The sequence below is a fragment of the Phycomyces blakesleeanus genome, assembly GCF_001638985.1.
Source record: "Phycomyces blakesleeanus NRRL 1555(-) unplaced genomic scaffold PHYBLscaffold_13, whole genome shotgun sequence".
Classification (NCBI taxonomy): domain Eukaryota; kingdom Fungi; phylum Mucoromycota; class Mucoromycetes; order Mucorales; family Phycomycetaceae; genus Phycomyces; species Phycomyces blakesleeanus.
The window spans coordinates 1,272,257-1,286,793 of NW_017265146.1; the positions used below are offsets into that span (position 1 = coordinate 1,272,257).

The window sequence follows — 14,537 nt, forward strand, 5'->3', positions numbered from 1 at the left end:
GAGTGGGAAATATTGTGTATTAAGATAATTGTCTTTAATGGTAAGATAGAGCCTAGTTAGTGTATTTATATTTATGGTGCAAAAAAAAACGAGTCAAAAAGTATATGGTATACCTTTTCTATTTATTATTATTATTTTTTAAGAAAAACACAATAGACTCTCGATTAATTGTGTGTGTATGACATTTGGTATGATATTTTTCTATAAAAGTCTTGAAATCTGTACATTATGTATATGACCAAAGTATTTATGCTCAAAAAGAAATATAAGAGCGCCATAAGTTACCGGAACTTTGGGATTTTATTTGTAAATGCCAATAATAGATATGTGTAAAAGATGCTGGTTAGAGAGACGATCTTTGTAAAGGTTACGCTGAATATAAATGTGGCTACGCAGCCAAGTACACACGAAATTTCTGGACTTGCAATGAAATAACCAATAGTTTATTTATTTATTTTCTGAAGTATACATATAATATTCCACGCCAAGCGCATAGGTATGCAAATAATTAGGTGTGTGTATGCTTGTGCTATGTAGTACTACAAAAGATAAAACTGTGGTCGAGGAGAAAGGTTATCTTTCTAGTTCATGAACTTTAAATATCAAATACAGAAATCGGATATTTCCTCTTACAAAAACTAAAGGACATAAAAGACAAAGAGGCTTTCGTAAATTGAACAAGTTTCTTTTTTTGGAATTAACAACCAAAAATAGAAATTAAAATAAGAAAAAAAATGTACAGAGAATGAGGCATTTTAGCTATCAAATCAATCCAAACTATAATTATATTATGTAGAAATCAAAAATAGAAAAGGTAAAGTAATGATGGTTCGATTAAAAGGTGGAGGGGTAGCTATAGAGTTTTTGTCTCTTTATATATATATATTCTTAGATTTAAATCTAAATTCGAATATTTATCTGATTTGTGATTGACAGAACCTTAACAAGAATGATGATGATTATAATTATAATTATAATTAACCAAAAAGAAAAAGAGGGAATGTAGAATAAGTGGGGTTTGAAGGACAATTTTTAATTTTTTAATTTTTATACAAAAATATAAATAGATTGATTGGTTGGGCTTGATGGAATAAAAAAATAAAAAAATAAAAGAGGGAATTGAAATAATGAGAATAAATAAATAGATAATGCAATTATGTAGTGGTATAAGGTAGGCATGTGAAACAGAATTAAAGAATAAGAAGAATATATAATGTATAATATAAATACCAACAAATCAAATCAAATACAATACAATACAACTGTGTGTATGGTTGTATAGAGTGGCGTGTTAATTATTGAATGAAGAATTGGACCCTGTAAGTTTTGAGTACCTTGATATACACACCGATATCTATCTATCTTTATTACTAGCTTTCCTTCCCTTTATTTATCTTTGTGTCTGTGTATTTTATTGATAATATTTATGTAGTTAGCATTGAGACCATACACAAGCGAACTAATTATAATTACATGTGTTTGTGTCTTTTTTCTTTAAAAAAAAAAGCAAAAAATATTTAATCCAATAGCTCAGAATCACTCTAGGAAAAAAATACTGTAAAACAACCTAGCACATACATACATATATATATATATGTATGTGTGTGTGTGTGTGTGCGCTGTGCATTTACTAATAGAAATAAAAGTAAAAGTAGAGATAAATACAACCCTTTCAAAATCCTGTTTCTTGTTTCCTGCTTCTTCCTATTTGTCGCTCTTTACCTATTCCTTTACTACATAAAATATTTAACCATTATTCTAGAAATCTAGACTTTGTACATCGTATCACACACATGCATGCATCTAATTATATAAATATATTCTTACATGTTCTGCACAACTACATCACAGTTACTGTAAATGTAAACGACAATCAAACACCGTTGTATTTTGTACTGTTCCACAGCCAATCTTTGCACAGGACAGAAAAAGTAGAAATTTCTTAAACTTGATGATTGCATTCTATATACAGTGAGAACGGTAACTGTTGGCACTTTGAGAAAATTAAATGCTCGTAACCAAAAACTAAACTAAATGTAACTTTTAAAAGAATGAATTAATGACACTAGAGAACCCATTGTCGAGTGAAAATTCTAACTTTTTCACTCTTTTTATTGTACGCGGCGATTTAATATCCAATAAAAACTGTAAAGTTTTACTGAGGGAGGCCATTTCAGTCCCAACTCTTTATTAAGAATTGAGCTTGTTTTTCCACCTTTAAACCTAAAAAATAAGCCTTGAAAAACCAAGTTTATTAAGATTTACTCACTTATGTTTATCACAGTACTTATGTTCTCATCAACTGTGGTTGAGTTTTTTCTTATTTTTGACTGGGTTTCACCGATAATTATTTTTTTAACAGCCTTGCAAAATATCACATCCCAACGAGTTCTCTAATGGCTAGGAACTCATCGGTTCTATAAACCTTTATGTTAAAAATACTGTTTTTTTCTCTCTTTTATATTATTCTTATTTATTATGCGATCGTTTCCTACTAACAACAATGCCGCAAACAAGCGACGTCTTATCAGCTTCGATGAAGAAGATCTTGAAGCTGAGTAACAACAAACATTGACTCCTACGGAAATTCAGGTACGAATAAACATTTAAACTTTGTGCAAATAAACATCATCCAGTTTTGATTTTAGACTACTAGTACGACTGCACCCTCTGAAGAAGCAGCTGGAAAACACGACAGAGGTGACCCTAAAAAGATAAGCAAGTGAAACACAACAACTGGTAATAACACACTTGAACGTGATAGTCTGAGTACCATGGCTATTGGTTTATCTGGTATGTTGGCTCTTCTGTTTGGTAAACCTCTTCCTTGCTTCGATCCAAAGCAACACCAAATTAATTCCAAGAATTACAAAATAAAAACTACCGCCGATTTTCTAAAAAAAAAAACAAAAGGAAAGTTTGTTTGACAATTAATTAGAGCAACAAAAACGAGTTTGAGCCATCTATACAAAAGCAAATTTTGGCCAGAAACTCTGAGCTGTAGAAAACAGGTCGCAAATAATTTTGTCGCGAATAAAGAAATACATAAGGACAAGTAAAAGTTATTTCAACACTACTCCTTTAAAGGCTCGACTACATCAGTTCTTCCAAGAAGCTTAAAAAAAGTAAAAGAGACTCTATCTTTTGCCTTTATATTCCATCAAAACACTTTTCTTGAAAGCAGCTTCTAGACCTCTCTTGAGCATAAAAGTGCCATGTGTTACTATTCATTTTGCGTTAAGCACAAACGGTAGTAATGATCCCCAGCTCACTTAAGTTCTGAGATATGTATTTGTTATGAGGACTTGAAGACGATAAATCGCACTCCAAACAAGTATGCCAATTATTCTGATAGTCAATAAGACCGTGTTTGTTTATTACCAGAAGATTGAACTTTTAAATGCTGCTGCCGCGGCTAAAAGAAGTCCTAAGATTATAGAGAGATGTGAATAGGTTGAAACTTGATCAAAAACTGATATGGACTATAACTTCCACCCTATTCCCCTGAACTCAGTTGCATCGACCAATTTTGGGCAATTGTTAAAGGAAAGGTTAGACATAGTGATACGGAAGATCTGAAAACCAGAATTTCTGAGACATGCGACCAGGTTCCCAGGAATCATTTATATAATTTTGCACAGCATTCTGCACTTGTATTTTAAGATTTCTTGAATGATCAATGCAAATTGGCAGTTACAAGTATGCAAAAATATTTAAAATCACGCAAATTGGTACCGCGAGTACTGTTATGTCCATTATCGTGCTAGAAAAAAAAAGTTTATTTTAAAAGGCAATATCGACAATACCAGGAAGAATGGAAACGTCACAAACTGTTGACTGATACCATTACTGAGGCATGCAGAGTCATAACTGTTGAAATTCTATACAAGTTTGCCTGTCATTCTAAATGACACTTCATTCAATGTTATAATAAAATCCCATTCTAATCGTTTTGAAGTCAAAAGACATATACCATTTTTATGTCAATTCGATTTAACTTATGGTGACATTTCTTTAATTTCAAAAGGACAAAACTTCTAGACATGAAGAAGCAATCGTTTTTGGGTTAGTGTCATTATGATTATAATTATAATAATTTTTTTAAAAAGTAACGTTTAGTTTTTGGTGACGGACATTTAATTTCCTCAAAGTGACAAAGTTTACCGTTCTCACTGTATCTCAGCAACCATTATGACAACTATTACTGAATTGAATCGAAAATAATTTAATTGAATTAAAAATTTAACTTAATATAATGTAATGTAATGTAATGATAAAATGCATGGAGTTTTTTTTTCTTTGGTATTAATAATTAACGTCATTACTATAGCAACAGTAATAATAGTAATAATTAATTTCTTAGCATTTCTTCTCCATGGTTACAGAGATAAAAATAGTACAAAAAACGCGGTACTTTTTTTTAAAAGAAATTTATTAGATCTCTAAAAAAAAATTACGTTGCTTAGTAACAAACAACTTTATTCAAACCAGAAAACCATAATATAAGTAAACAAATAAACAGATAAAAAGGTATTGAGAACATTTATGTATATGTATAGTATAGTATATTAATGCTATCTTTTCTCTTGTGAATAGATCTGTCAAAGGTGAGAATATTTTTGCTGGTTTACTGCTTGTTATTTTTAGCTTATTATCCTGCACTGCACGGTACTGGAAAGTAAATATAAATGTAGATATTAGTTTAATTATGAAGTGTAAGATTGCTATTGATGAGTTTGAAGGGTTTGGTTAATGATTTATGATAATAATAAAGGAATAAATTGTGTGAAGCGATTAACCGCAGCATTTATTTGAAATGATTAAAAAAGCATACACACATTTTACAGCTCAGATGTATATCAACGTGAATCATCAGAATACGATAAAACATGATAGGATAGTACATTGCATGGTAGGGTAGTAAACGATATTATAGAATTTGATGAGCAAGAACAGTAAATTAGAAGAGTATAGGGTATTTTCTATCTGACTGTCTGTCTTTCTATTGATTCGTTAGAGGGGTTAAAATTAAACAAAATAGCATCTTTTACCTTGTGATGATTATATTTTCATTTCCATTTTCAATTTTTAAAAAACAAAAAACAAATAAAAGTGATCTAGAGCAAAAGTAGTTTAATCCAATTTATGTAAATCTATTTTGTTGGTTATTGTGCTTCCAAGTTAGTGTCTCCTCCTTCTCCTTCTCCTTCGTTCTTTTTTTCTCTTTCTCTCTTTTGGCTTTTATAGTATACGTATATCTATATCTATATATACATACAAAGCACACAATGCATGTGTATAACAATAGCAGTAGCAATATCGATGTCAACAGCGACATCCACAATATCAGAAACACATGCCGTATATAGTGTATATATTATCCATTAATTTTAATAAGAGTTGCCAAAGGAGTGGATCGAATATTATTCGTTGACATCTCTTTGAAATACAATACAATATTTTCTCTCTCTCTGTGTGTGTGTGTGTATCTGCATATTTCACTTAACCTAAAATATACCTATATATTAGTGCAAACCAACAGATTTATTTAGTCTTTTTCTTTTATTTCTCTTGGCAAAAACAAATATACATATATATCAAAGTATCTATGTATTTTAGCTATATATTATATATATTCTTGCTAATACCAAATGAGTATACAATTAATTGTGTGTCGTGTGCGTAGTGGAGTGTGGCTAATTTTTCTTTTCATTTCATCTTCTTTTCTTTTTCTTTTACCTTTTACCTTTTATATATTATATATATTTGTTACTTGAATCAATAGGTAAAATAAGCTTCAAAATATTAAAGATATAAATATAAATTACTGTAGATTGTTTTGTGTTGGGAACCCATTGTGGGCCCATTAGTTTCAGAAACCTGCTTTTTCTTTTACCTTTTTTTTTAGAGTCAAAAATTCAACTTCCAATATCTAAATAAATAATTATTATATTATTATTATTATTTTATAATATGCTAAATACAATGAAATACCTATATTCGGAGAATAGAATGTTAATCATAAGAATAGTCGTTTCTATGGATACAAATATAAAAAAAAAAAGACAATTCTAAAAATGGATAATAAAAGATACTTTATACATACATACATATATATATAATTTATAGTAATAAATTATTATTATTGTTGTTCTATTCTCACATGTATAAAGAGCAGTTTTTGATCGTGTAACTTGATCTTATTGAATCACGATTATTATAAAATTATGATAAAATTATTATTATTACTATTAATCATAGTATTAATATTAATATTATGTATATAATTTTATGATTGTTATTATTCAAAATGATGTATTTTATCTTCCAAAAAAACAAGGTTAAGAAAGGGGGAGTGAGTGTGGGAGAGGGTAGTTATCCATAAGCGTACAATAATGATTATTTTTAATTTTAATTATTTTTTCTTTTACTTCTTCTTATTTTATTTTATACTTTATACTTTATACTTTTTATATTTTATATTTTATATACGTACGTTATAAGTCTATTTTTGTGTGCCTCGGTCTTATTCCTTTTTGCTGTATTTCATTTTAGAAGCAGGGAAAAGGTATATGACTATACATTTTTGTGTCCTATTTAAATATATGTGTTTTGGGTTTGTTGAAGCAAAAAGATGTATATATAAGTTTAATAGATATATTTAGAAAGACCAAAAAAGTAAGACACAAATTTGCTTAGTATTTTTAATTTTTTTTTTTTTTAATTTTTGCCTTTTTTAATTTTTGCACCCCTCTTTTATTTATTTATTTATTTATTTATTTATTTATTTGTTTCCTTGACTACAATTATCTATCCATTACTGCTATTTTTACTACCTTTCTTCTTTCTATTAATCAATATTCAATACAAACCAACCCAACCCAAAAAATAAAGTCACGGCCTCTTCTTTCGCTCTTATTTTATTTTAGTTAATTTAATTTTTATTTTATTCACACCCTACACTTCTCCCCATCTCAACTAACCTCAAATCACCTCACTATACCACACCACACATTAGCCTTAGTCTTAGCCTTAGCCTTAGCCTTAGCCTTAGCCTTAGTCCTTGTTCACTCTTCCTTCCCCCTCCTCCTCCTCTCCCTTCTTTTCCTTTTCCTTCCTTCTTCCCTCTCTCTTTTTATTATCAACACTAAGAGTTATATTTATAATTATAATTATAATTAAAAGAATCAATTAGACATGGTTTCAAGTGGCAATAATGACACACAATCATCAGCAACTCCTCCAAAGGCGAAGAAACGGAGAACGAGAAATGCAACAGCATGTGTGTGTTAAATTTCATTTTTATCATCTACTTCAATTCAAGGCATTTGAATTATTACAAAGAAGAAAACTAATCGACTCAATTTGATTCAATTGTATTTCAATTGTATGTAATACACAATATGCTTCTGTTCTTTTTGCATATGTAGGTATGCGATGTCGGGAACTAAAGAAAAAGTGCGACAATAATCTACCTTCTTGTACAAGATGTATCGAATTTGGAGCCAATTGCCTCTACCTGACCTACGAAGAATACCAGCAGACTCTAGCAGAAGCAGTGATCGAGCTGAGTCAAGAATTGGACATAATCCAAGCCGACGTACGCAATCTGACCTTTAGAACCCCACAATCGAATAATACCAACACCGTCATTAATAATCATGTTAATAGTAATATTAATCATCATCATCATCATCATCATCATCCTCATAACACCAACTACTACAACACATACAACAATAATCAAAGTCAAAGTCAAAATCAAAATCAAGATCAAGATCAAAAACCAAATCTAAATCTAAATCCAAGCCCAAGTCCAAAACAAACGGCCGTCCAATGGCAATTTGATTATGACGGGAGTGAGTCAGCAGAAACACTTGAGTTTTACAGGTTTTTATGGAAGATGCGGCAGGATTATGAGCAGACAAATTCCCGTAGGCTACACAACAATGATACCGGACGGAATTATTGTGGCGATATTGACGATATTGATTATTACGAAGACGAGGTTCTTTCTCCAAAATCAACATCGACGTCCACGTCAACTTCATTATCATTATCACTGTCAACCTCGACCTCGACCTCAAATTCGACTTTAACCCCAGCATCACCTCCACAGTTCTTACTACAGCCACAATCACCATTACTGAATCGACAAAAAAATCAACCCCTGAAAACAACCTTGGCAAATTCAAATTTAAATTCAAATTTAAAAGTAGCAGACCCAGACCCAGACTCAGGTTCAGGTTCAGGCTCATGCTCATACTCATGCTCAGGGACAGGAACGAAACGAAACCCAAACCTAAAATCAGAAATGGAAATGGAAATTGAAATTGAAACAGGGACAGTAACAGAGACAGTAACAGAGACAGAAATGGGATTAGGAATGGGAACTAGGGTAGGAACAGGGACTGGGGCTGCAGCACCAAGTGGCGGCGGACTATTCGAATGGAAAGCCACAATGGATGAAGGACGGCTGCGGATTGACACCAACATTTGTTCGTTTCGAGATATCTATCGGGTTCTGAAACAGAGCCAACAGGTTGCCACCGACAGTGGCTTGTGCTCCCAAGTCAGCAACTATCCCAGCAAACAGGGGTCACTTTGCTCCTACGAGTAAGTTACAACGTGGCTATCTTTCTCGGCCACCTCTCCGTTTTCCATGTCTGTGATCGACCAATCACAAGTCTTGTTTTCCATTATTTTATTTTATTTTATCAACACCCTTTATTACGCTCATTATTTTATTTTTATATACATATGCTTTATTTATAGCTTATATAGTAAGAACCACAAAAAATCCAAGAAAAATCCAAACTCCTTCTCGCTCCTTTTCTCTCTCTCTCTCTCTCTCTCTTATTCGCACACACACTCACTATTGGCACTTGTAACTTGCATTTACACACATTATTGTATTTCTTTCATTATTTTTCCCTCTTTTTCTCTCTCTTACTTATTCTTTGATATTATTTCATATTATTTAAACGAAATTATACTATTTACAAGCCCCTAAAAAAATCTTATTATTCATTCACTCTACCCACTTCCTTTCCTTTTCTTTACTCTACTTTACTTTCCTTATTTCAAACCATACCCTATTCTATCATATAGCTCATTTACCTTATTTCAATATACTTATACTTCTTTATCGCCCACTTCTTTACGTACCTCAATTTTACTTTTCTTTTGAACAAATATACAAAATAAATAAACAAACAAACAAAAAATAAAAGAAAGAAAGATATAATACATCATGCCTGTCGACGAACAACTACAACTACAGCAGCAACAACAGCAACAGCAACAACAGCAACCTGGACAACCCGAACAACGGAAGAAACGCGCAAAGATCGTGAGTGCCTGTAGTGAATGCCGCCGTAAGAAAACAAAATGTAATGGCGAATTACCCTGTCGGAATTGCCTAAAGTCCCAGGTGTCGTGCATCTACCCATCCCATAGTGATGACAAACGAAATACGCCGAGTAAAGTTGCGCTGGAAGCAATTGAAGACAGGCTCAAGGCTATTGAGGACATGCTGAAAATAATATTGCAGAGCCAGAGTCAGAACCAGAGTCAGAACCAAAACCAAAACCAAAACCAAAACCAGAGCCAGAGCCAGAGCCAGAGCCAGAGCCAGAGCCTAAACCAAAGCCAGAATCAGAATCAAAGTCAGATGACCTTTGTGGATCTTGACCCTGTCGCAGTCAATAATTTCTTGGGAAGAAACAACAAGATGATCATATCTTCACCCATCTCAGCTCCTCCTTCCTCTGCTCCATCGTCCTCTTCCTCTTCTCCTTCTCCATCATCATGTGTACGATCGCCACTCCTGACCGCCCTAACGACCAGTAATTCAATTCATCATAATCATCATATTCACGATTACGATTACGAGCACAATTTATTGCCACACCAGCACCACCAGCAAAAACAACAGCAACAGCAATTGTTGTTTCACAGCCGTCCTCCTAGTACACCAAGTCCCCCTTCTCCTCAACACCAACACCAGCACCAACACCAAATTCAAACTCTTATTCAGCCTCTTACCCAACCTCCTACTTCGTCGTCGTCGTTGTCTCTGTCGTCTTCCTCTTCTTCCTCTTCACACTCTATCCACACTCAAGAAATTCGACTGCCTTCTATCCACAACCTTTCACCACCGTATCCTTTATCTCAGCCAAATCAATTATTACAACCCTTATCGTCGGCATCACCGTCATCGTCATCAAATAACAACAACAACAACAGTACTAGCCAATTACCGACCAATTATCCTCTTAATTATTCTTCCTCTTCTCCTCCTCCTCCTCCTCACCATCATCTTCCTGCTCACCATAACCAGCAACAACAACAACAATCTCACGACTATTATTATGGAGCATATCAGAATGATGATCAGTCTAGCTACCGTACAGAAGAGGAATATACGCTTCAACCTATCAAGAAGCGAAAAAGAGATTGAACAAATGAACGACTTGAAAAAATTGCTATTACTGCTTGCGGTTGCCGTTTATATTTTATTATATTCTTACTTTTATTATATTTAATATTTATCCACCTTTTTTCTTTATATTACTATTATTACTATTATCTTACATGACTAATTACAACCATATTCTCTCTCTCTCTTTTATATATACATATATACACACTCTTATATTATATTATATTATATTATATTATATATTTTTTAATCTTATTCTTATCATTTTATCCAAATTTAACCTAATATTATTACAGGCTTTTTTTTTTTTACTATATCTCTCTTTCTCTCTTAATTGTATAGAATTTGACATCCTATATATATATATATATAAACACGTATTAATGTGATGTGTAAATGTGTGCTTTGGTACACGCATAAATAAATGCACAATCACACCTATTTTCTTTAAAAACAAAATTGATTTACTTATTTTTAACTGTTATACATATTACATACTATATATATGTGTGTTAGCTTTTTGTGGGGTAAATACGATCCAAAATAAGCCCAAGACTGTACACAACTCTGTGCACGTCCTCAAATGAATTGTACAATGGAGTTGGTGCGATTCTGATGACAGTTGGTTTACGTTCGTCACAGATGATTCCTCGCTTTTGGAGTTCTTCAAAGACTTCGATCATGCGCTCCGGAAAATCGAGTGACAGCTGGCATCCTCGCTGAGAGACATCAGTTGGGGTTAGGATCTTGAAGTGCCCGGCCCGCAAGTGTGTGGCGAGTATGGTGACCAGCAGGGTTTCGAGAAAAGATGTCAAGCGCACAGACTTGTTGCGCAGGTTTGTGAACCCGGCCTGATCAAAGATTTCGAGGGATCCTGCCAGAGCACTGGTTACAAGCACACCAGGGTTACTGACTTGGTAGCCAGCAGCACCTTTACTTGGACTAAATTCTGCATACATTTAAAATATATAAATATGTATTCCCTCTCTCTCTCTCTGTGTGTTTAGACTTTAATTTTACCTGGCTTCATTTCAAATCGGTTTTCCTTGTCATTTCCCCACCATCCAGCAAGTCTTAAATAAGTCCCAATACAGCACAGCAAAAAGGTTAATGCGAATAAGAATATAAGATATAAAGTTTATTGTACATGCATGTATGCATACATATATATTTTTAAGCTTTTTTTTTTATTTTATTTTTGGGTTATTCTTACCTTGGTCGGGAAGTGTCATTTGCATATTTCTCGTGTACAAACAGACCCCCAATTCCACCAGGCCCAGAGTTGAGATACTTGTAAGAGCACCAACATGCGAAGTCGACTTGCCAATCATGAAGCTGCAGTGGCACGTTACCAACTGCGTGAGCCAGATCCCAGCCTACCATACAACCCTATTATATATATATACCCAAAAAAATTAAAAAATAATAATTAATAATTAAATATGCATATACTTATAATTGAATTGGATCAAATGGTATCAAATTAAGGGTATTATCGTTGTCTTACCTCTTCGTGACCAGCTTTGGTGATCTTCTCGATCTCAAACAACTGGCCAGTGTAGTACTGTACGCCACTCAGGAGAACAAGAGCAATTGATTTGTCATTGCGGATAGTTTTGATGATATCTTCCGTACGCAGGGTACTTTCTCGTGGACGGGGTCCTACGGTGAGTAGCCCGACTTCCGGGTCAATTCCTCTTGATTGGATATGCGAACTAACCGCGTACTACCAAAATATAAATACAAGAAAAAAAAACAAGGTTATTTTTTTGTTGTTGTTTGATAATAGTAATATTAGCGTGAGTAAAATATAATAACTATAATCTAAATATGTCTATTTGTATACAATGTATTATAATATTGTTGCCATAGTTACATACATGATCAGAGGGAAACGCCTTTTCTTCAATAAGGATCTTGAAACGAGACTTTGTTGGCTGATAAAACGTAATCATCATGCTGTGAAGGTTGGATGTCAAGGTGTTCATGGGCGTAACTTCAATAGGCTTTGCACCTAAAATAAATAAATAAATAAATGAAACAAAGGGCGTATGTTTCATATATCTCAAAATATGTATATGTAAATTTTTTTTACCAACTATTCTGGCCAGAGGTTCTTTTACAATTTCATCAATTGTTACCCAAGGACGATTATGAGGATGGTTCCAATGTCCCTCGACTCCTCTATAATAGACATTTATATATATTCCATTATTATTTTTTCTCACGGGTATATTAATATGTACTATACTATAATATATTATAAGATTCATTTCTTTATTGGTACCTTTTTGACCAAACATCCAATTCTTCAATAACTCTTTTGCGCGCCAGTTCAGGCATCAGTCCCAGTGAATTTCCACATAGATAAGTGCAGGGAAGGTCTAGTTCCTTTTCATTATCTTCAAAGTAAGAACATAAAAATATTGTCAATAACAATAACAATGACAATTATCGTCCGTGTTATCTTCTTTGATATATTTACCAGCAGTAAGATCAGGGCTCAATACGTCACGTCTTGTTGGAATATTGAATTCTTTGCGGAACCTGGCAAGGGTATCTTGACTATCTAGTAACTGAGCATACTCTAGACTTGTAGGCGAAAGATCGTTGGTTTTGGCAGACATCATAATTATATTATAGTATATTTAGTAATAGATGTATAAATTTATTCAATTATTCAAACAAGAAGAGGAAGAAGGAGAAGAAGAAGAACCTTAGCAATAATAATAGTAGTGAGTCAAGTAACCATAAAATAAGGGGGAAAAAAAAGAAAGATTTTCTCCGCGAATTTTTTGTATATATTTATATAAAATACAAAAAAAAATTATAATTATTTTAGTGATGGTAGTGTTGATATTGATAACGATGATGTTGATATTGATGATGACTACACTGTAGATTTGTTCCTTTCTTTTTTATTTTAATTTTACTTTACTTTATTCAATAAAAATATAAATAAATACAATATTGAATAGTCATACTAACAGTCACGAGCTGCCATTTTAAGAATGTAACATTAAAAGAGATATACATATGTAAAAGAACGTTACTTGGTAATAAAGACTAATGAACTATCACTTCTGTCTATCACAATTTTGTGTAGCAATTTGCTGTAGCCAAGTAGTCATCTGCTCTTTGATATATTTTAAAAGGGTGGGAAAATAAATACTTGCAAAAAAAAAAAAAAATTGAAACCGAAATGATATTGTCTATATTTTGTTTGTTTGTTTCAATTTCTATAAAATTACTATCCCTATTACTATTCTTCTTCCCTAAAATCAACTCTTTTGTTAACTATATAACAGTTTGACTGATTGACTGGTTAATTGGATAGCTAGTTTTTGGTAGTATTTAATTTAATTTATATAAATGCTTATTTTATATTCGAGTGTGTTACACTGCCGCGGATTCTTTACAAACACACACGCACTTATTTTGTTTCTCTCTCCTACCAGCCACAGCTCAATCTGAGTTGCAAACAACCCATTCTTTTTTCTCTTACACATATATACACCTCGTGCTGTCAAATGAGGGGAGACTATTTATATAATATTTCTCTATATATGTGTAATCTTAATTGAAACAAAAACTATATATCATGACGTACTTTTCCTGTTCATGATAATAATAATAATAAAAAGAAAGTGTTACATAAAATATGAGGATTGTATTATCTTGCAAATAGATTAAAATATATAATCAAAGAAAGAGGGGTACTCAGTTGAGGAAATAAATAATAATTTTTCAATTTGTATTAGGGTGTTTCAAAAAAATAAAAATAAATTAATTCAAAGGGGGGGTTTCACCAGCTTTGAATACTTTGAAAAATCGATGGAGCGATGCTTTTAATTATTATTATTATTGGAGCGAAATACCCTCCCGATAATTTCTAGGCCTTGTGATAAACTACTCTAATTCAGATTGATTACATTCTCTTTTGCTTTTACGCTTGTATTGAACTAACGACTGTGCATTTAGCGCAATAACTTTTAGTTTGTAGATTTCAGCCTTTTAAATTTAAACATTAAAGCGTCTAATCTTTTTGTTAGATATTCAGATCTTTTATTATATAGTCTGCTCCTATGTTGGT

The 14,537-nt window shown here is 32.5% G+C and overlaps 3 protein-coding genes across 3 annotated transcripts; 2 read left to right on the forward strand and 1 right to left on the reverse strand.

Moving 5' to 3' along the window:
- Nucleotides 1-2,478: 2,478 nt before the first annotated feature.
- On the forward strand, nucleotides 2,479-2,726 carry PHYBLDRAFT_146809 (hypothetical protein; the record flags this gene model as incomplete). The annotated part of the gene is made up of 2 exons (XM_018431728.1): nucleotides 2,479-2,558; nucleotides 2,657-2,726. 2 exons carry the CDS (start codon nucleotides 2,479-2,481, stop codon nucleotides 2,724-2,726), a joined length of 150 nt encoding a protein of 49 aa, XP_018290665.1.
- Nucleotides 2,727-6,291: 3,565 nt separating this feature from the next.
- On the forward strand, nucleotides 6,292-9,616 carry PHYBLDRAFT_80534 (Zn(2)-C6 fungal-specific transcription factor; the record flags this gene model as incomplete). Its single annotated transcript, XM_018443593.1, has 4 exons — nucleotides 6,292-6,340; nucleotides 6,656-6,678; nucleotides 7,186-7,282; nucleotides 7,431-9,616. 4 exons carry the CDS (start codon nucleotides 6,292-6,294, stop codon nucleotides 8,618-8,620), a joined length of 1,359 nt encoding a protein of 452 aa, XP_018290666.1. The 3' UTR covers nucleotides 8,621-9,616.
- A 1,340-nt stretch (nucleotides 9,617-10,956) lies between these two features.
- Nucleotides 10,957-13,071, reverse strand: PHYBLDRAFT_146812 (hypothetical protein; the record flags this gene model as incomplete). The annotated part of the gene is made up of 8 exons (XM_018431729.1): nucleotides 10,957-11,393; nucleotides 11,465-11,517; nucleotides 11,658-11,833; nucleotides 11,952-12,170; nucleotides 12,325-12,458; nucleotides 12,540-12,628; nucleotides 12,732-12,846; nucleotides 12,930-13,071. The coding sequence occupies 8 exons, from the start codon at nucleotides 13,069-13,071 to the stop codon at nucleotides 10,957-10,959; spliced, it is 1,365 nt and encodes a 454-aa protein (XP_018290667.1).
- Between the last annotated feature and the right edge of the window lie 1,466 nt (nucleotides 13,072-14,537).